This window comes from Sceloporus occidentalis, unplaced genomic scaffold, assembly GCF_023333645.1.
Source record: "Sceloporus occidentalis isolate IW3139 unplaced genomic scaffold, rSceOcc1.0.p SCAF_3, whole genome shotgun sequence".
Taxonomy (NCBI): Eukaryota; Metazoa; Chordata; class Lepidosauria; order Squamata; family Phrynosomatidae; genus Sceloporus; species Sceloporus occidentalis.
Genome location: NW_028316983.1, coordinates 26,455,780 through 26,476,630, shown reverse-complemented (window position 1 = coordinate 26,476,630; position 20,851 = coordinate 26,455,780). Strand labels below are relative to the sequence as shown.

At 42.2% G+C, this 20,851-nt stretch overlaps 1 protein-coding gene across 1 annotated transcript in view; it reads right to left on the bottom strand.

Moving 5' to 3' along the window:
• The window catches only part of KCNB1 (potassium voltage-gated channel subfamily B member 1), a 267,474-nt gene extending 250,768 nt beyond the window's left edge, over positions 1-16,706 (bottom strand). Inside the window, exons 1-2 of the mRNA XM_089513851.1 lie at positions 16,136-16,706; positions 10,922-11,586 (exon numbers count right to left, since the gene is read on the bottom strand). Of these exons, the coding sequence (XP_089369977.1) occupies positions 10,922-11,488 (567 nt within the window). The 5' untranslated portion in view covers positions 11,489-11,586; positions 16,136-16,706. The remainder of the gene's footprint in view (positions 1-10,921; positions 11,587-16,135) is intronic.
• Between the last annotated feature and the right edge of the window lie 4,145 nt (positions 16,707-20,851).

Here is a 20,851-nt window from a genome sequence, read left to right as displayed (position 1 = left end):
TCCAAGGCTTCTCTGGGGCTTGGGAGACACTGTCTCCCAGGCTCCAGGGAGGCCCTGGAGGCGGCTCCGCGGCAGGGGAGTCCTCCAAGGCTTCTCTGGGGCTTGGGAGACACTGTCTCCCAGACTCCAGGGAGGCCCTGGAGGCGGCTCTGCGGCAGGGGAGTCCTCCAAGGCTTCTCTGGGGCTTGGGAGACGCTGTCTCCCAGGCTCCAGGGAGGCCCTGGAGGCGGCTCTGCGGCAGGGGAGTCCTCCAAGGCTTCTCTGGGGCTTGGGAGACACTGTCTCCCAGACTCCAGGGAGGCCCTGGAGGCGGCTCTGCGGCAGGGGAGTCCTCCAAGGCTTCTCTGGGGCTTGGGAGACGCTGTCTCCCAGGCTCCAGGGAGGCCCTGGAGACGGCTCCGCAGCAGAGGAGTCCTCCAAGGCTTCTCTGGGGCTTGGGAGGCTCCAGGGAGGCCCTGGAGGTGGCTCCGCGGCAGCGGAGTCCTCCAAGGCTTCTCTGGGGCTTGGGAGACACTGTCTCCCAGGCTCCAGGGAGGCCCTGGAGGCGGCTCCGCGGCAGGGAAGTCCTCCAAGGCTTCTCGGGGGCTTGGGAGACGCTGTCTCCCAGGCCCCAGCCAGGCCTTGGGCAAAAACGGAGCGCAGTCGGGGGGGGGGGGGAAGCCTCCCTGAGGGGAGAATTCCTTCTCCGCCTGGGCTCTGTCCTTTGTGAGAACGGACCCCAGGCGGAGAAGGAATCCTCCCTTCAACAAGGATTCTTTTCCCCCTGGGCTCTGTTGGCAAAAACGGAGAACAGGGGGAAAAGAAAGCCTCCCTGAGGGGAGAATTCCTTCTCTGCCTGGGCTCCGTCCTTGCTGAGAACGGAGCCCAGGTGGAGAAGGAATCCTCCCCTCAGGGAGGCTCTTTTTCAAATGTAGCCCCCCAAAAAGTCCTACATTTGAAAATTTTGTCCTACATTTGTCCCGGTTTGGAGGTCCTGACTAATGGCAACCCTACTTCCCTCACAACTTCTGGCTACCAGTTTTGATTCTTCAGAAAGAAGTGGAGAAATTCAAAACTTCAGGTTGTGTGTCAGTGGTGACTGTGACAGTTTGCAATTATGAATCAAAGCTCCCAAGGTCTTAGGGTTGGCAAGGGAACCCAATGCATTTGGAGAGTGCATAGCTGTCAGCATCACACAGTCACAGTAAAAATGTCACTTGGGTTTCTTTTCATGGATTTTTCATGTATAACAATGGCTTTAGTTTGCATGTTGTTGTCATGCAAGTTCAAGTGGACTCAGACTTATGATGACCCTCTTATAAGGTTTTCCTGGCAAGCTTTAGACATAGGTTTGGCACGGCCTTCCTCTTTAGGATGACAATGTGTGACTTGCCCAAGAGCACTCAGTGAGTTTCTGTGGCTAAGTGGGGATCTGAACTCTGGTGTCTTGGAATCCTTGTACAACACTCAAACCACTATATCATGCTGGCTTCAAGTCTGCAGGCAGAGCAAAGCAAAGTTCAAATGTGCTTAGGATCAGAGTGCTACTGTCACATGATGGTCACAAAAACATCTAGGGCATATAGCTTCTAAAATAAAAATAAAAACAACACTCCCAAGCTTTGACTCTTATTTGCATGTCACTTAGCAGGTCAAGGAAGTGGAGTCTGCCTCATCTGGTAATTCAGTGATATGTTTCATGGTATTTTTAATGGCAAAGATGGAACCTCCAGTTGCAAGCCTGTCTGCCACCCTCATTTAATGTGGAACTTGTTTTAAAGGAGAAGCAGCATTGGTCAGGCTCAAACAGATGTATTTTAAATAGGGATTTCTCCTTCACATCTTAATTCACAGTTGATTTATGCAATTCATCTGGTTCTCCAGGATGAGTATACATAACCTAACAGTTAAACATGCTCTGTGTGCATGCCATGAAATCTAACAGCTACATTTTGGTGCAGGACCATAGCAACAAATAAAAACGAATTTTACAGTTAAAAATTCATTGTTTTTACCAAAAAAAGGGGGGGGCAAGAAAAAGAACATAAAAGATGGTGGGCTACAATTTGCTATAGAATAAAATAAAATAAAATATTGTTTTATTCTATAACTAGAATAAAACAGATTATAGATTTTAAAAATCAGAACAGCAGTTGTTGCTGAGTTGCTCTGTCTGCCACTACCATATTGGCTGAAGATTATTTTTCAGAAATTCCTGAACTACTGCTAGACACTGATCTGATATTAGATTCCCCAGAATGAGATGAATTGTGGAGGGGAAAAAATAAAAAGCCACGAGAACGAAAGAAAGTAATCTTGACCACAAGACAATGTCACCTGCTCAACACAAAGGATGACATTTATATAGTAGTTGCATACAATGGCTTGGGATGAATTTTAACTATATGCCCATTGTAGTTGGTAAATTATTATAATAAGGCACGGCTGTTTCACTCATAACAATAGAACAGAGCCTAAAATCTATATTCGCCCTTTACAGGTGCTGAACTCCTTATGACAAGGCCAAACCAAATGTGACACATGATCAACACTCTTGCTTTTATTTTTTTAAATTTACTGTACATGTTTGGCGCACACTGGAGTTAATGGACTGGGATAGGAAATTATTTAACTATCTTTCTTCCTTGTTGTTTTCTCAGTTCAAACTACCCTTCTTCCCCAAACTGTAATTAACCCTGCACCCAATGTTCACATTGGACTCAGAGCAGCTTTAGAGATGATTTAAACTGGACAAGTAGCACAGTGAAAGGGTTAAATATTTCCTTCCCCAATTGTGCTTCTCTAAACAGTTTGAAGACTGTATGGACCTCTCTTAATGTTTACAAAGGCAAGAGATCCAATAACTAGCCTATTCACATGATCACATTCTTTTACATTGCATCAATCAACCTAGAGATGATGAGACTGAATAAGCCACATGACATAATGCACATTCAAGATGATTTCATCTCAAATCCTTTACATATTTTCAGCTTTGATAGTGTCCCTCACCATTAAAATTACAGTTGGCCCTCCTTATACACAGAGTTTTTAAACACAGATTCAGGCATACACAGATTGAAAATGTTCAAAAAAGTATAAATTTCAAATATCAAACCTTGATTTTCCATTTTTTATAAGGGACACCATTTTGTTATGCCTTAATATTTAATGTAATTTGAGCATACACAAAGGCCGGAGTGTGCGGTTGCAGCAGCCCCAATCCAAGGGAAAAGGGGCAACATCCTGTCACCTGTGTATACAGCCCCAGTTAAGTACTTTAAATGCCCCCTTTATTTCAATCAGACAAAGCTAAGCATGGGCTTAATTCTCTCTTTGAAAACAATGGGATATTAAAGTGCTTAATTGTGTCTTTGCTGTTCTCTTTTATTTTTATCCCTGATTTTGATAACAGTAGTATTAGCAGCGTGTGTCAAGGGGTAAGTGGCCAACTTTAAGCAATCTTGTCAACAGCTCAATATTTCCTTCTCCAAGCTCCTTCTAAATATCAGGGAAAGATTTCTCAAGAACAGTTGCAGCAGATTCTGATTAATTCAAGAGATAGTTTCAGACGGAATGATGTATAGTAATTTGGGATTCGGGAAGATCAGTACCTTCAGTCATTTAAATATAACCATTTTGCTTTCTAACAATTCAGAAGATCTAAACTGTTTTTGCTCAAACATGATAAGACTTGCATGATATATTTTAGCCCTATTTGCATGGCGTTGGCTTCTGTGCAGGGATGGTGAATATGGTGAGGTCTACCCAGTCAATTTTAAACTATGAATTTTAAATTGGTATTTTTATGTTGGATAATTTTAAGGTGTCCTATGCTTATGTGTTTTAACGCATATGTTTAAATGGTTTTATGTGTTTTAATCTATGTTGTCCCAGCCTCAATTCTTGGGGAGAGGCAGGCAAGAAATATAACAACAACAACAACAACAACAACAGCAGCAGCAGCAATAATAATTATTATCTACTTGCATCAATTTTGCATTTGTTCACTTACTAATGGTTTTCATGTGCATCTGTGCATTTTTTTAAATCTGCAAAAAAATCATATCCAAGTAGTTTTTAAATATCCTATTTTAAAACTAGGTTTCATTTAAGATAGTCATTTCATCCTAAACAAATATTTCTGAACATATTGCCTCATAAATATGCATACTTAAATATACGGTGTTTAGCCCAAGCTGCCAAAAAGCTGCACTGTAACACTAGGAGAAAATCACATGGAAATCTATGTTCCAATCTGCTTGGTAGTGTGAGAGGTGCAGGTCATGTCAGTTCATATTCCTCATGCAATCCTAGCTGGGTCCTAACTGTACTCCTGTTAAATGAGCTCACATTCACATGGCTTATTCCTTCCTGTTTCCCTTAGTGGCTCCCTGTGCCACCTGAAAAAATTTACACTGGAGCAGGAGTGGGCAACCATAAAAGATGAGGCGGCCACATTAGCTTTCTAGGACATGCCTGTTCCCTCAAAAAATATAATCTTTTTTTTTATCTTAAACATCCTCTATAGCACATAGGGGCATGTTTTGAGACCTTCCTGGGTCTCTAGAGGGGATTTTGGGACATTCTGGGGCAATTTTTAAATTTTATTTTATCTTTGTTTTTATTTTTTGGCAAAACTTCATTTTGAAAAATCCAGGGGGACCGCCAGCATATGGAAATGTCCTCTGTAACCCATAAAGATTTGGAGCTCTATCTGTCTATTGCAAATTGCCCTTGTGGGCTACAAAAATGACTGCTGGGCTGCATGAGGCCCATGGGCTGCACTTTGACCACCCCTGCTCTGCGGGATGCCGATTTCCAAAGAGATATCTGTGTTAGTCTGTTTCATATAAGAAGAGTGATATTTTTTGTGACTTTGTGGTACTTTTAAGACTGAAAGGATTTCAGCACACACTTTTATAGACCACAGTCAACTTCTTCACGTGTATCTGAAGAAGGGGATTGCAGTTCCTGGAAGCTCAAGCTGAAATGAAATGGTTAGTCTTAAAGGCATCACAAGACTTCTTCTTCTCGTTGTCACCTCCTTTTATGCTGGATGGGAAACTTTGAGAATAGTACAGGATGTGATATAGAGGAAATTGGTAGAAATCACTGCCCTGCGAGGGCAACAACAGACAGTGGACAAGTTGATGCCAGCCTCAATCCAATTAACAGAAGGAAACTGAATTAGTAATTGAATTTTACTTTACACTGATCATGACTCTTGAGGTTTGCAAAATAGTTTAAAGAGGGCAGGACATACTATATAGCACATATAGCCATGTCCTGCAACAGATGGAAGTGATCAGGGGATTCAAAATGAATAACTAGGATGTGACCAGTGCTACATCATAGTATGTCAACTGAGACAACTGCCTCACAATTGCCTAATGGTAAGGCCCCCCCTCTGTTCCCACCCTTTTATTTGAACAGAAAAGCCTAGATTAAGAAGTGAAAATTTGCTTGGGAAAACAACATGTTTCTGCAATCTACTCTAAATCAGTAAATATGTTTCCAAATGCCAAATGCATATTCATAGTATTCTGCCCCCACCCATGAAGGCAAAGCTGGGTTTAATTTATAAATCACAGCAGACATTTCTCTGGCAAGGACAATCATCCTCATATACAATAAATCATGAAACATCAACAGCCTCTAATGGATTTTGATTCTGTGCCACAGACGGCCTAAGCTGGAGGCCGACATTTTTGGGATCCTGGTTGCATGCCAAAGCACCCGGATAAATTATTCACATTCTGTACTCTGACATCTGAGATATAAGAAAAGGCAGCCTGGATCTGTCTGTTGTGAGAAATAAAAATGACAATTGGTTTCTGAAAAGTGCACAACATTCTTTCTCCTGACAGACTGCATCAAACATCCCTTCATCTTTGAAATGCCTTCACAAGACTTTACAGAAATGATCCGTTTCTTTTACTATCACCTGGCATGCCGAGGAGCAGGTTTAAATTTATAGACTGTTTTGTATACAATGTCATTTGCATGAGCAACATATTTCAAAAAAGCCAACTGAGTAGAAGTGGGGGGGGGGGGGGGGAAGCAAGCCATCACCTTCCACTACTCCCTTTTTATATCTGTTTGCATAATGGCAGTGTGGTTTTCCAACTAACTAAACTAAAGTAATTTGTTTGCCAAGAAGACCTAAAGTCAAAGCTTGTGATTCTCTCACATTTCAGATGTTGTTGGTTTCCAGCTCCCATGAGGCCTAGCAAACTTGGCCAGTGGTCAGGAGCGATGGTAGTTGTAGTCCAGCCATATCCAGAAGGCCACTGGTTTCTCATCCCTGCACTAAGTACATGCCATTGAATCATTCATGTTGAAGAAGAATCTGGGATGTATTTTTTATTTGTATTAGATGAGGCATTTACAAGATTTTCAGATGTCACCCTATTTCAAGTGAGCATGAATCCATCATCATTTGTCTCTTGCTATACTATACAAGGGAAAACTGATAATGGTGAACCAGATGTTATTCAAGAAAGCTCAAGGAAGGGTTATAGCTCATTGGTGTGGTACATGCTTTGCATGTAAGAAAGTCCTGTGTTCAGTCTTCAGCATCTGTATGTAGAACTGGGGAACTCTCCTACCTGAAACCTGAAAGCGCCATCATTACTCACTGTAGACTAGGCTAGCCTGAAGAAGAAGAGCCCTCCCTCCAGTCCATCTGCCTTGGTCCAGGCCTCAGAGGGAGAGAAGAGTGCTGGACCTGATCCCCTCCCCCCCTCACCTTTCCCTTCTCCTTTTGTGTTGTGTCTTTTAGATTGTAAGCCTGAGGGCAGGGAACTGTCTATTATCCCCTCTGTTGTAAACCGCTCGGATTCCCAGCGATTGGGCGGTATATAAATAAAACCTATTATTATTATTATTATTATTATTATTATTATTATTAGACAATACTGAGCTGTATGGGCCCGTGAGCTGACTCAGTATAACAGTATTTCTTATGTTCTTACCAAAGCTTAGAAACATTGCTTTTTGGGACTACAACTCTCAAGTTCCCCCAGCCAGCAACATACAGTGACCATGCTAGCTGGGAGAATCTGGGGGTTTTAGTTCAAAGAAGTAACATTCCAAAGCTCTCGTTCCTACTTTTATTGATCTTCAATGGGATGAACATTTGACAAACTTCCAAGTATAATTGCATCCTCACTCCTGGAACCTCCTCCCCTTACAAGCACAACTCAACACGTCTCTAACCAGTTTTAAAACCGAGTTAAAGACCATATTGTTTAGGGAAGCGTTCCCAGGGAGTCTGTGGTTGTGATCTGGTTGTTTTGATGCTTGACTCAATATTTGATATATGCTGTTTTAACTTGTTTTCTTATGACGTTTCTAACCTGTTGTTTTAACCTCTAGATTGGCAGGCTTTTTTATATATATTCTTGATTTTATTTGGTTTTTGTACAGTGCCATGTACATTTACGGCACTTTATAAATAAAGCTAATAATAATAATAATAATAATAATAATAGATGTTTTTTGAATCAACTAGATGTTAAATTGAATGCATATTCTCTGCAATGAGCCATTTTTAAATCCACAACAGGACATCCTCAATAATCAGGACTGCAAATTAAACCACTATATATTTTCCGGGTGACCACTGACAGACATACAGAAATACATTAAATTCAAGATATACAGGAGAAGACATACTCTGACAAGCTGGCATCTTTCTCCACTTGAAGGTGCACCTCTTCTAAAAGCAAGTGAAAGGTATTGTTTGGTTTGACCTCACTTGAAAATCAGTGCTTTTGTATGACACACACATGCTCCTTTTTAAAATAATTTGCTGTCTTATGCTTTCTGATTCTAATGCTACATGTTGTATCTGTATTAGTCATCATACTTGCCCCCATTTTCTTTGAAAACATGCTGTTGCTAGTGAAAAGATGCAGCTTCAAGATGCAGCTTTAAGATATCAACATGCAAGATCTAATTAGCTGCTAGGTATGCTGATGATTTTTGAGCTTTTATTTTTCCAAGATATATTATTACCCCACACAATGTTCCAAGAGCTGCTATATCATAAAGATAGATTTTCACATTATATTCTGTAGACAGGTACAGTCTCCTTTCACCAGCAGCCAAAGATGTTTTTGTCCAAGCAGGTTTTTAATATGTAATCACCCTCAGGAAGTGCGTGCTGTGTTTATATTTTTATCCGTTGCACTTCTAATATAATGTTATACTGTTTAAATTAAATGATTTTAATTATTTAAAAATTGTATTGATAAGATTTAATCAATTTTATCTGTAAGCTGCCTTGACTCCCACTCCAGGAGAAAGTCGGCATATAAATACAATAATAATTAACAGTAATAATAATAACTACAGTTGTTGCTGTTGTATGCTCCAAGTCACTTCTGACTTATGGCAGCACCAAGACAAACCTGTCATAGGGCTTTCATGGCAAGTTTCTTCAGAGAGGGTTTGCCATTACCATCCTCTGAGGCTGAAAGAGTGTGACTTGCCCAACGTTACTCAGTAGCTTTTTATGCTCGAGTGTGGACTTGAATTCTGATGTCCAGAGTCATAGTCCAGCGCTCAAACCACTACATCATGATGGCTGTAAATACAATGTGAAGTCGAAGGCTTTCATGGTCAGCATCCATATATTTTTGTGGGTTTTTGGGCTACATGGCCATGTTCTAGAAGATTTTCTTCCTGACGTTTCGCCAGCATCTGTGGCTGGCATCTTCAGAGAATGCACAGAACAATACATAGGCAAATTACTCCTGCATCCCCAGGCTCACACAGAGTGTGTGTGTGTGTGTGTGTATATACCCACTTTTTTCCAGGCAAGCATTCTCTGAAGATGCCAGCCACAGATGCTGGTGAAACGTCAGGAAGAAAATCTTCTAGAACATGGCCACATAGCCCGAAAAACCCACAAAAAAACAATAGCTATAAATACAGTTTGTTGTTGTGCCTTCAAGATGTTTCTGACTTATGGTCAACCTAACAATTACTCAAGTACAAAAAAAGTGCATATTATATTAGATGCATAAAGTTATGTAAATCAGTACCTCTCATTATAAGGGATGGTGCCTTAGACAGGATTGAGTCACCTCTTCCAAGAAATTTAAAGGGAAATGGGAACTTATATAAATTCACAAGTGATGTGGTGGACATGTGCAATATGGTTAAGGATATCACTAAACTAAGAATTCAGCATAAGAAGATGTCATTGGGACTAGATACAGGGTTATTCTCAACCAGAGTAAACTCACTAAAATAAGTGACACATCAATGGAATCTATTAAGTCCCATTCATCCGAACTGAGTAACTTATTTCCCAGGATTGTGAATTTTTACTGGCAACAGTTATCCAAGGTCAACAACTATAGATCCTGCATAGCACAGCTGTCTGAGAATCTTTTAAATGGAGATGCCAAGGACAATAGCTGAGTACATCTACAAGGCAAAGTGAAAGAGCTCTATCCCTGAACCAAGCTGCATCCCCACTGACTCATCTGCCCTCTTCTATGACAGCAGGTTTCAACCACTTGCTGTTTCATGAAATGCTCGGGGTGGGGGTGGGGGTGGTGAGATTTGGACGATAGCTCCCACCATTTATGCTGGCTGGAGAATTCTCGGAGCAGTAGTCCAAACCACAACTTTTCCAAGTTCTGCACACACCTTGGTTGGAAGCCAACAGAGAACAGACAAATCTTCAGTTACTCAAATGGTTGGAGGACAAAACAGACATGTACCATAATATGTTGACCATGCTGTTTCAAGGTAAATAAATTCAAGCTACAATGATAGGTCCTAAGTACATACCAGAAAATACCCTTAAAGTCACAGTGATCCTATATGACCACAAGAAATGTTGGCAGTTAATAGTTTTACTCAAGACTTGGAAAATATATTTTTCCACTGTAAATCCTAGAATTCTTCAAGAATTCTGGTGACTCTGGGAGTTGTGCTCAAAACGAGTAGCTCTTCCAAGCAATGTTTTGGTAGGACTTATAGTTGTTGTAGAAGGTAGCTGTGGGCTCTATGTAAAGCAAAACCAAAGTCTTTAGATCTACAAGAAACTTTTGAAGCCATAATTAAAAAACAAAACAAAACAAATATAAAACTTGAATCAATTCTAAAACTAGCCACTGTCTTCAGAAAAATATAATTGCTGGTACTTATATTTAAAAAACCACCTGAGACCATTATGAGGTTTGCCTTTTGGATGATATAACACTACTTATATTTATCTCTCTATATATGTTTCCATTTGTCTATTAATTAAGACCAAATACGTTGATGAAAGGTTCTTTGTAAAAGGTTAACTTTAGAGGCTACCACATCTTGTAAAGATATTACTCAGGATGTAACAGCAGGAAGAAAAGTAATATGAAGCTCATTAACTAAAATCTGTTGCATGCACACATATTTTTAGAGTCATCCAAACACAAACACAAGCACAAGAGATTTCCAAACAGTATATAATTTATGAACATCTTACACATTTAGAAATACATTACAGGCCCACCTTTTGCGATATGAGATATTCACATAATCTGTACTGTACTATACTGTTTGCTGCCCTTCTGATGAAGTACTTCTATTCCCCACAGACCATCCTCTACTGTTGTGTCAATAAAAAAAAAGTAGGGAATACAGAATGATGTGCCAATATTTGTCTCACCTCCCTGGATCCTCTCTCTTAAAAAAATATACCACATCACAACAGCTGAGTATGTAAATACAGGAAGGAAAACAATGAGGAGCCCCATAGGACTAACTGGTAATGGGGATTTTTAGCAAATCCTTTCAGTGACAAACACAGTTGTGGATAACAACCATAGCAAAAATATTTCTTGATATGCTTGAAACACCATTGTCTACTACCATCACTCTAATAAACATATGCCAGGCCTATCCATCAAAGATAAAGAATGCACAGTTTGGACATTACCTTGGCTGCTACTGAAGAATTGGGCTTCTCCAACAGGTCCCAGAGTTTTTTCCTCTTTTCAGCACAGCAGGTATTATCAAATTCTTCTCCTTCTCTCTCCCGCATTGTTTCCGCTTCTCTCTTGAGCTCCTCGTTCATCTGTTCCTTCTTCTGGTGGTACCTTGCCTGACAACAGGACTCCAGATAGATCTCATCAATCCCCCAGTAGTCCAGTTCTTGGCTGAAGGACAAAGCACACATCTCCTCCATCATGTGTAGCTTGCCCGTGCGGTAAAAGTTCAAAATAGAAGTAAATGCCCCTGGATGCCTATCAAAGAAATACTCATTCTCCTCTAAGTTGTAGTCATCACATACATCCATCAAGGATTCGTGGGTGTTGCAGTCTCTGAGCTTACCCAGCTTTGTCCGTGGAAGCCTGTCCAAGGTTCGCCATAAAACCTCATGAGCCAAGCCACCCACATTAAGCTTGACTCTCCTGGAGCAGGCCTTGCTCCTAACAATCTCCATGGGATCTGGAGGCAAAGAGGTAGTCGATCGTGATCCATTCTTGTTCATTCCCGTAGGCATTGCTCCTCTCGATAAGGCTGGAACAGGGTGATGACAACTCCCAGGATACTCACAGTTCTGGGCAAGATCTCTTCATCTGTTCTCTTTCTCCTCCATGCCTGAAAGAAAAGAGCCCCTGGTGAGTTCCGAGAATCAAACAAGAACCTCTTCCTTTGTTTGTGGATTGCCTGCTGGATCAATTAATCAGGCAGACATACAAATAGCTCTGTTAGTCTGCCTGAAGGAGCAGCAGGGAATGCTGACTGGCTACAAGAACACAGGTCGCTGTTCAGTTTCTTGGTGCTGAAAATGAACAGAGAGGCTTAAGGAAAGTGAGTTGGGAAGGGTGTGTATATGTGCTGCTGCTGCTGTTGCTGTTGCTGTTGCTGGGATTATTTTGCCACTGGGCTAACACAAGATTTTACTCTTTGCCAAATCGATTCACAGGAGGAACCCATTCTAATTGGGCAGAGATTCTGAGCGCTGTCCATGCCCTAAAGTGCTGAAACAGATTCCCTATGCAAATGGCGTCCACCCTCTGGGCAAGTCGCTGCACCTTGTCTCTGTGGTGGCACCTTGATAACCTTAGCAAACTCTAAGGAAGACAGCATCCATTTTAAGTCACTTTACCCTGATTGAAGTAGTCTGTATTCTCCTGGCCTCTATTCTCCTTGTAGTCTGAACTCTTGTTTAGATTTGTGAACATTTTTCCGTTTCTCAGCTGAAACATTTAAACAGCTTGGTTATATTGCTCAATCATACAAACCCCCACCTACTTTCTTATTTATGAGAAAGAAGTGTTTTCAATAATTTACAGCCTGGAAGGTTTTTTTAAAGCACATGCATATAAATATTTGCCACTAAAAGCCCATTTGCCCTGTTCTTTACTTTCTTCTCCTTCACACACACCTCCACATACGCATGGGTTAGCTTCTCGTTTGATTCTTACAGTAATATTTTTTGTTTTCTCTTTAGAAAAAGCAAATATTTGATCACTCTTGTAGTAATAAATTTCAAAGTACAGACCCTCCCCAGGACAGTCTCTATAGCAACAATGCCATGGAAAGTCCAAAGCATCAGATAGTTTTGTTGATCTAAAACAATTTCTAGCAGTTTTTGACTCAGCTGGGAGCAGGTATTTTATGAAGCCACCTCAAAATAATTTGGGTTATAGTAGGAATAGCTCATAGCAATAGACCACTGCTAGGAAAATCCATTTCCCTTCCAGTGACTGTAAACATCACAGAGGGAACAGGGGAGTCCAAGGGGGGTAGTGATGGCAGATGATGCCATTGTCTCTGTCAATGAAAAATACCCCTGTAAACCCTGGTTCCACTACATTGCTGCACGCAGTACTACCATAAGAAGTCTTGTGTTTTGAGAATGGTCTAGCTCTCACTGTTTTGAATGAAAAGGCTAGGCCATTGGAATGCCTTTCCTCATGAACTGTGTGCTTCTTAAAAGAAACATAAATGGACATGCACCAAGATGGTCACTTTAGTATTCAAACCAAAGCTTTTCATAAACACTCTTCTACTAAGTTGTATTAGTATTACATGCAACAGTGTGCACAGGGAAAGATGTATTACTACAATGTTGAAACAAACTCCGTGTGTCGATGTGCCTTCAAATCAGCTGTCAACTCATGGTAGCACCACAAATTTTATAGGGTTTTCTACACACCTCAAATTTCAACCCCCCCACCCCACCCCACAGACACCTGTTTAAATTACACCAAAGTGGGACCCCTAGCAATTCAATGCTTGAAAGTATATTCAACTGAAATGGATAGTTAAATCTAGACTTAGTCATGCTTAGGCCACATGAAGAGCTCTGTCATGATCAGTTTACGTACCACTGATTTTAATAGGTGTCCTCTGAGCATGACTAAGCCTGGATCCAATCCAAGAGCATTTGGGGGGCATTTTAAAAATCCCTTGTTTCTAAAATGTTTTTTTCCTTTAATGGTCTCTTTAGCAACATTGGCTTTCTCTCTTCTCCCAAGGGGTTGAGCTATGAAAGTTGAAAGAGCCATCATAGTTTGTTGCTTCTTAGCTAGTCAGAGAAATGTGAACACTTCCACTCTAGTCCCCTCATGCTTTCTTCTCATCCATTAATTCTTTACAAATTCAAATCATGGTTTGAGTGTTGGACTAAGATTCTGAAGATCAGAGTTTGAATCCCCTCTTGGCCATGGAAACCCATTGAGTGACCTTGGGTAAGTCACACTCTCTCAGCCTCAGAGGAAGGCAAAGGCACCCCCCCCCCAAACAAATCCTGCCAAGAAAAATCCATGATAGGGTCACCTTAGGGTCACCATAAGTCGGAAATGACCTTAAGGCATACAACAACAAGGCGCAGGCTGATTGCAGGTGAGATGAGACCATCTAAAGACAAATCCTGCTTTAGCACATGTAGTTCTCCTTGTCTACAAGGAGAAAGTCTAACCTGGAGCTAAGCCAAATTACTTTCACAGGCTACTTTCCCTGAACATTGGATGTGAGAGCTTATTCAAAGCAATGGCAGGCTGATCTGTCATTTACATAAACAAACAATACTGACAGACACATATTCAGGGCCTGAAACTGGCAATGCCAAAGGAAAGAGTAAATTGAAGTAAATCCTCAGTGAAGGAAGGCCAGCTACTTGGGGATGGTTAAAATGACCACAGCAGTGGTCTTTATGAGGGATTCAATAGATTCTCAATGGCCCCATGCTAGAAGAAATTACATCAGATTACACCAACAGAGGAGAGCCAGTGTGGAATAGACGTTTGAGTGTTGGACTATGACTCTGGAGACCAGGGTTCGATTCCAGCTCAGCTATAAAACCCACTGGGTGACTTTGGGCAAGTCACAGTCTCTCAACCTCAGGGCAAGGCAATGGCAAACCACTGAACAACTCTTGCCAGAAAAACTCCATGATAGGGTCACCATAAGCTGGAAACAACCTGAAGACACACAACACACAAATCAACAGAGGACTCACTTGTGGGACAGGCGAGCAGACTTTTGGCTTATGAAAAAAATATCTCAGGTACTGAATGATGGGGAAGAAACAGATCCATTTTCTTTTATTTAAGTAAGGTACAGAAGGGGTCAAAGTATAAGTCAACAGCACGCACCCACATTTAAAGTTGATAAGAGCGTGGGTGTGCAAATGAAAGCGAATGAGTGTGCAAAAGGGTCCAGGTGCTTGAACAGCTACCTCTAGTGAAACTGGCTGGCATGGGGGAGAAATATTGCCTGTTACCACCCAGTTATAAGCCCAATGTGTTAAAACTGTACCCTGGGCAAATAGGTGGTAGGCCATATTTCTAACACACTACCGAAATAATCCAGTTTGGGACTACCACATTAAGCCCTGGCTCAGTGCTAGAGAATTCTGGGAACTGTCATTTTGTAAGACATTCAGCCTTCTTGGTCAGAGAGCTCTGGTGCCACAATAAACTGCAAATCCCAGGATTCCCTAGCACTGAGCCAGGGCAGTTAAAGAGGTCTCAAACTGGATTAGTGTGCAGTGTGTTTTGGGCCACAGTCTACAAGAGACCAAAGGAAGGAAAGAACATGTATGTAATGTGTTTGTGGGTGGGTGGGTGATTATGGTGAGGAGAGAGATAAAACTGACCAGGGACAATCATGGCATTTATTTTCTATATATGTGTGTTGTTGTTTTTTAAAAAAATAGGGGTGTTGAAGACCATTCCCCACTGATCCCCTCCATTATCCCCACCAAGAAATTCTTAAACAGGAGTTGTCATAACAACACAACTCTCTCCCTTTCCCTGTTCAAAGGCAGTCAGTAACAGAAACAGCTCTGGCAAGGCTGTTGCTTATCCATGATGACTAGAGAAAAAACAAAAAACAAATCCCCAAAGTAGGAGAAGCTGAGAAGCGGCTCCTTGCCTCCTCCACTAAGGGTTCAAGATCAGATCTCCTCCAGAAAAGATCAGGTCTCTCTGAAGATGAGCGCTCCTCCAGAGCTCCCTGAATATGAGATCTCCTCCAGAAAAGACCAAGTATCCTCCAAAGCTCCCTGAAGACCAGATCTCCTCCAGAAAAGACCAGATCTCCTCCAGAGCTCCCTGAAAATGAGATCTCCTCCAAAAAAGACATCTTCCCCACAGCTCCCTGAAGACCAGAGCTCATCCAGAAAAGATCAGATCTCCTCCAGAATTCCCTGAAGACCAGAGTTCGTCCAGAAAAGAGCAGATGTCTAGAGCACCCTGAAGATCAGATCTCTTCCAGAAAAGACCAGGGCTCCTCCAGAGCTCCCTGAAGACAAGATCTCCTCCAAAAAGAACATGTCTCCTCTAGAGATCCCTGAAGATGAGAGCTGCTCCAGAAAAGACCAGTTCTCCTCCAGAGCTACCTAAAGGCCAAATTCCTCCAGAAAAGATCAGGTCTCTCCCAGAGCTTCCTGAACATGAGAACTGCTCCAGAAAAGAGCAGGGCTCCCCCAGAGCTTCCTGAACATGAGAGCTCCTCCAGAAAAGATCAGATCTCCTCCAGAGCTCCCTGAAGATCCGTTCAGACATGCATTCCTACGGCTGACTTCCCTTAAACCAGCCTGGCAAGCAAACAAAGCAGAGAGATCTGGAGGAGAGAGCCTCCCAGAGGTTAACCCAGCTCACACTCCCCCCCCCCCGGCCTCAGTTTTCCCACTTACTTCTTGGGTCAGAAAGGAAGCCTAAAGGGATCCTCGGCTCTTCCTACATCCTGCTCCAGGCGAGAGGCAGGGAGCTCAGCAACCAGGCGCAGGCAACTGACATGCCTCCTTCCTTGCAAAAGGCGTCGGAGGGAAGGTCGTTGGGGGGGGGGGGGCGCTGGAGAAGAAGGACCCCCCCTCTCCTTCCAGGCACCCAATCCCAAAGTGGTCCAGGAGGGGAGGCAATTGGCAATCGGTCCAGGATGCCAGGTTTATCAGGAAGCCATCGTGCCAGCCGCTCCTCCAAGGGGGGCTCGCATGGAAAGCCCTCTGGATCCTCTTTCTTCTTCTGCTTCTTCTTCTTTTTTTCCAAGGCCCACCTTCAGATCAGATGATCTAAAATGGTCCCCGGATCCAGTTGGTATGAAAAGAGGGAGCAGAGAGAGAGAGAGAGGAAAATGCTTCCTGCTTTTCTTGGTCGGTTCCTTGCTTGCTTGCTTTGCTTTCTCCTTTTTGCTGCTGCTGCTTCTTCGTGATCAACAAGTCCAGTCTGAGGCTCTGGCTTTCTTTTCCCTGCAATTCTGTACCGGAGTTTGATGAGAAAAGGCTGGAAAGCCAACTGGAAATCGAAGGAGGAGGGAAGGGAAGAGCGCCACCTCCCGCCCGGATGCAGCGTTACAGGCAGAGTTGACTCTGGGCTTCTCTCCTCTCCAAAATAAAGGTGAGCAGGAACAGTCCTTCTTTCCCAGCACCCATCCTACATTCCAGCCTTCTCTCTGCGAGGAATTCCAACATTTAGGGCGGGAACATGAAACGCATAGATATAAGATAGGACACCTGCCTTAAGGAGACGACCTGTGAAAGGGATTTAGGGGTCCTAGTAGACCACAAGTGGAATATCTCCCTTCTCCTTTTGTGTCGTGTCTTTTTAGATTGTAAGCCTGAGGGCAGGGAACCACCTAATTAAAAGATTGTATGTACAGCGCTGTGTAAATTTACAGCACTTTATAAATAAAGGTTAATAATAATAATAATAATAATAATAATAACATCAGTCAACAGTGTGATGTGGCAGCTCAAAAGGCCAATGCAATTCTAGGCTGGAATGTGGTAGAGTCTCCTTCTTTGGCTGGATGACCATCTGCCAGGTATGCTTTAACTCAGAGTTCCTGCATGGCAGGGGGGTTGGACTGGATGGCCCTTGCGGTCTCTTCCAAATCTACGATTATATGATTCTATTACAATATCCAATATGAGCAGGACTAAGAAGCATGACCAGTAGCATCCAAAATCCACCAAACAGGGATACCTTTATGGGGGCAGTCAAAATGCACAATAGTCATACAATCATAGAGTTGGAAGAGACCTCAAGCCTCATCCAGACCAACCCACTGCGATGCAGGAACTCTCAATCAAAGCACCTCCAAGAGTTGGCCATCCAACCTCGTATAAAAACTTCCAAGGGTGCAGAATTCAAAGATATAGCCAAAGATATAGTCTGTAGAATCAGTATGGAGAGAGATCCTGTAGCCGCTTTCAGACTAACTGAAAAAAAGAAGTTCGCAGCTCAAATCCAGGGATGCTCAAACCCCATTATAGATAATGGTGTAATGAAATGGTGTCAGTTATATAAAATGGCAAAGATCAACATTTTGCCATTTTTGAACATTTTGCCATTTTTTGCCAGTAAAAGTGGAATCATAGTGCAACAGTTGTGTAGTGTGAAAAGTCCCTGGCCTTTTCCATCTTCCCTGGCTGGAGTTCCTGCAAAAAGTCCCTCCAGCTCTCAGCTGCCATTCCCATAGCCTTCATCGTGATTTGGCAGGGACTATCTCCAATAAACTCTATTATCCCATTTTTTCAGCTGCTTTTAAAATGTACCAGTTTCTCTGTCCTCCTCCCACTGGAGCTGAGGGAATTGTGGGAGCTGCCAGTTTAAAATGTAACTGTTGGAGAGGAGAGAAGGGAAGCTGGCAGCTCAAGCTGCCAACTTCTTTCTTACAGTTGGTCTCAAAGGTACTACAAGATCTCCAAAGATGTTGCAAGCTTTTGAAGTTCCACTGGCATCTTCATCAGACAAGGTGTTAAAAACCATACAGGAGTATGAGCCACTTGTGGCTGTTCAGTGGTGACACTTCACATAAGCAACAACAGGTTTTCTTACCATCTGGCAGCATCTCTGTTTTTTGAAGCAGGGAGTGGATGTGGTGCTTGGGCATCAAGATGACCTATATACTGGACCACTGACTATGTTGATGGGCTCAGTGTGGTCAAGCATGAGGAAAGACTTAGGGAGCTAGGTAGGTTTAGCTTAGAGAAGAGAAGGTTAATAGGCGATATGATAGCCTTGTTTAGATATTTGAAGGGATGTCATATGGAGTAAGGAGCAAGCTTGTTTTCTGCTGCTCCAGAGAATAGAACCCAGAACAATGGATGCAAGCTTCAGGAAAAGATATTCCACCTCAACATTAGGAGGAACACCCTGACAGTAAGAGCTATTTGACAGTGGAACAAACTCCCTTGGATAATGGTGGAATCTCCTTCTTTGGAGGTCTTTAAACAGAGGCTGGATGGCCATCTGTCGAGGGTGCTTTGATTGTGAGTTCCTGCATGGCAGGGGGTTGGACTGGATGGCCCGTGCAGTCTCATCCAACTCTATGATTTTATGATTCTAAGTATTAAATTACATTAAAACATTCTGATAGAGATGTAGAGAATAAAAACAATACAGAATTACTATATAACAAATCAAATAAACCCCTAGTCTTATGTTAATTCCACACACACTACATAGTAAAACCTCAGTTTCAATCAGAGCAATGTCTCTTCCTGAACTCCTTCTTCAGCTCCCCAAATTTTTTCAGATCTTTTCAAGTCTGCTCACCCTAACAGTTTGAACTCTCTTTCTGACTGTCCCTATCCAACATTTTTACAGACAAGACTCTCTATGTTATAGCCTTCCCATGATACATCCCTTACCACATTCCATGAGACGTGATAGGCTGGTTTTACCCAGCTTTTCCGAGCTCCTTATTTCACACCAATTTCATCCGAACATTGTAGCTCATCCTCAACAACAAGCAGAGCTCAAGAAATTGCCAATGGGTGGCATCTCCATCAGCGGAATGGTGAATCTCCTCTGGGGTTTGGCCCAGCATATGTTCAGCACCTTAGACAGCTCCCTTAAAGTTACCATAAGCTTTTAATATGCAACTACACCCAGGGAGGCTTCTTATTCGGGTGTTTGCTTTTGTCTGTTTTTGTTTTTGTTTTTGTTTTACTTAGCATGTTTTCAATAATATTATATTTTAACTTGTTATATTAATACGGTTTTTTTAAAATGTGTTTTTAAAACTCTACTATATCTATAAGCATCTTTTGTGGGCAGCATAGAAATCAAATAATAAATAAAAATTCCAACTAAAACTCACAGTGGGTTCACTGCTCCACTGACATAGAAGTCACCAGTCTTCACTGAAGATCATATCTCTCATGCCTGTTAGGCGGATTTGTATCTGGTTGACTGACCAAACTCAAAGGTTGCTCAGGAATGGCTTCTCTTCATCCTGGATAGAAGTGACTAGTGGAGTGCCATGGGGCTCTGTCCTGGGCCCAGTGCTATTCAACATCTTTATCAATGACTGGAATGAAAGAATAGAGGGGGGCATGCTTATCAGATTTGGAGATGACACTAAATTAGAAGAAGTAGCTAATTCAAAATGACCTTGACAAATTAGAAAGCTGGACCAAAACTAACAAAATGAATTTCAACCAGGAGAAATGTAAGGTACTACATTTATGGAAATGCATAGCTATAGGATGGGTGGCACCTGGCTTGACGGCAGAATATGCGAAAGGGATCTAGGAGTTGTGGTGGACCACAGACTATATATGAGTCAGTAATGTGATGCAACAGTTAAAAAGCCTATGCAATTCTAGGCTGCATTGGTAGGAGTATAGTGTCTGGATTGCAGACTTTGTTCTGCTTTGTTCAGACCTCACCTGAAATATTGTGTCCTATTCTAGTCACCACAATTCAAGAAGGATGTTGATAAGCTGAGTATGTCATATACTAGCCGCCTTTGATTCTCCTGAGTTGTCACTTGTTGACAGTCATTCCATCAGGTTACTTGAAATATTCTCATTTCAGCTGGTCATTACAAGAACTGTCACTTTAAGAACTGGTGCCTAAACCGTGTCTGCATCTGCACTGCAGACATAATGCAGTTTGACACTGCCTTAACTGTCATGACTCAATGCTATGGAATTCTGGGATTAGTAGTTTTGGGAGATATGTTGCTTTTTCTGTCAGAGAACTCTGGTGCCTTACCAAACTACAGCTCCCAGGATACCACAGCATTGAGCCATGGCAGTTAAAGAAGTGTCAAGTGGTACTATTTCTGCACTTTAGATTCAGCCCATGTCTTTTAGATGCTTTCTCTTGCTTTCAAGTTTACTGTTGCTGTTTCAAAGCTACTTGGGAACTTGGCTAAAGAAGGAATAAAAGTGATGGTGGTAGTGGTGGTAGTGATGGAGAAGAGAAAACTCATGGTTTCTTCCACTTGCATTTGTGGTGAAAGGGATGTTGGGGCTGAACGTCATGGGTAGCAGAGTCTATGAGCTGTACCAAATACAATATTATGCTTGCATTAGTTTTCTACCAATAGAAAACTCATTAGCAAAGGGTACTGCCTATCTTGATCTCTATCTGTATATAAGTGGCAATCTACAAACCAA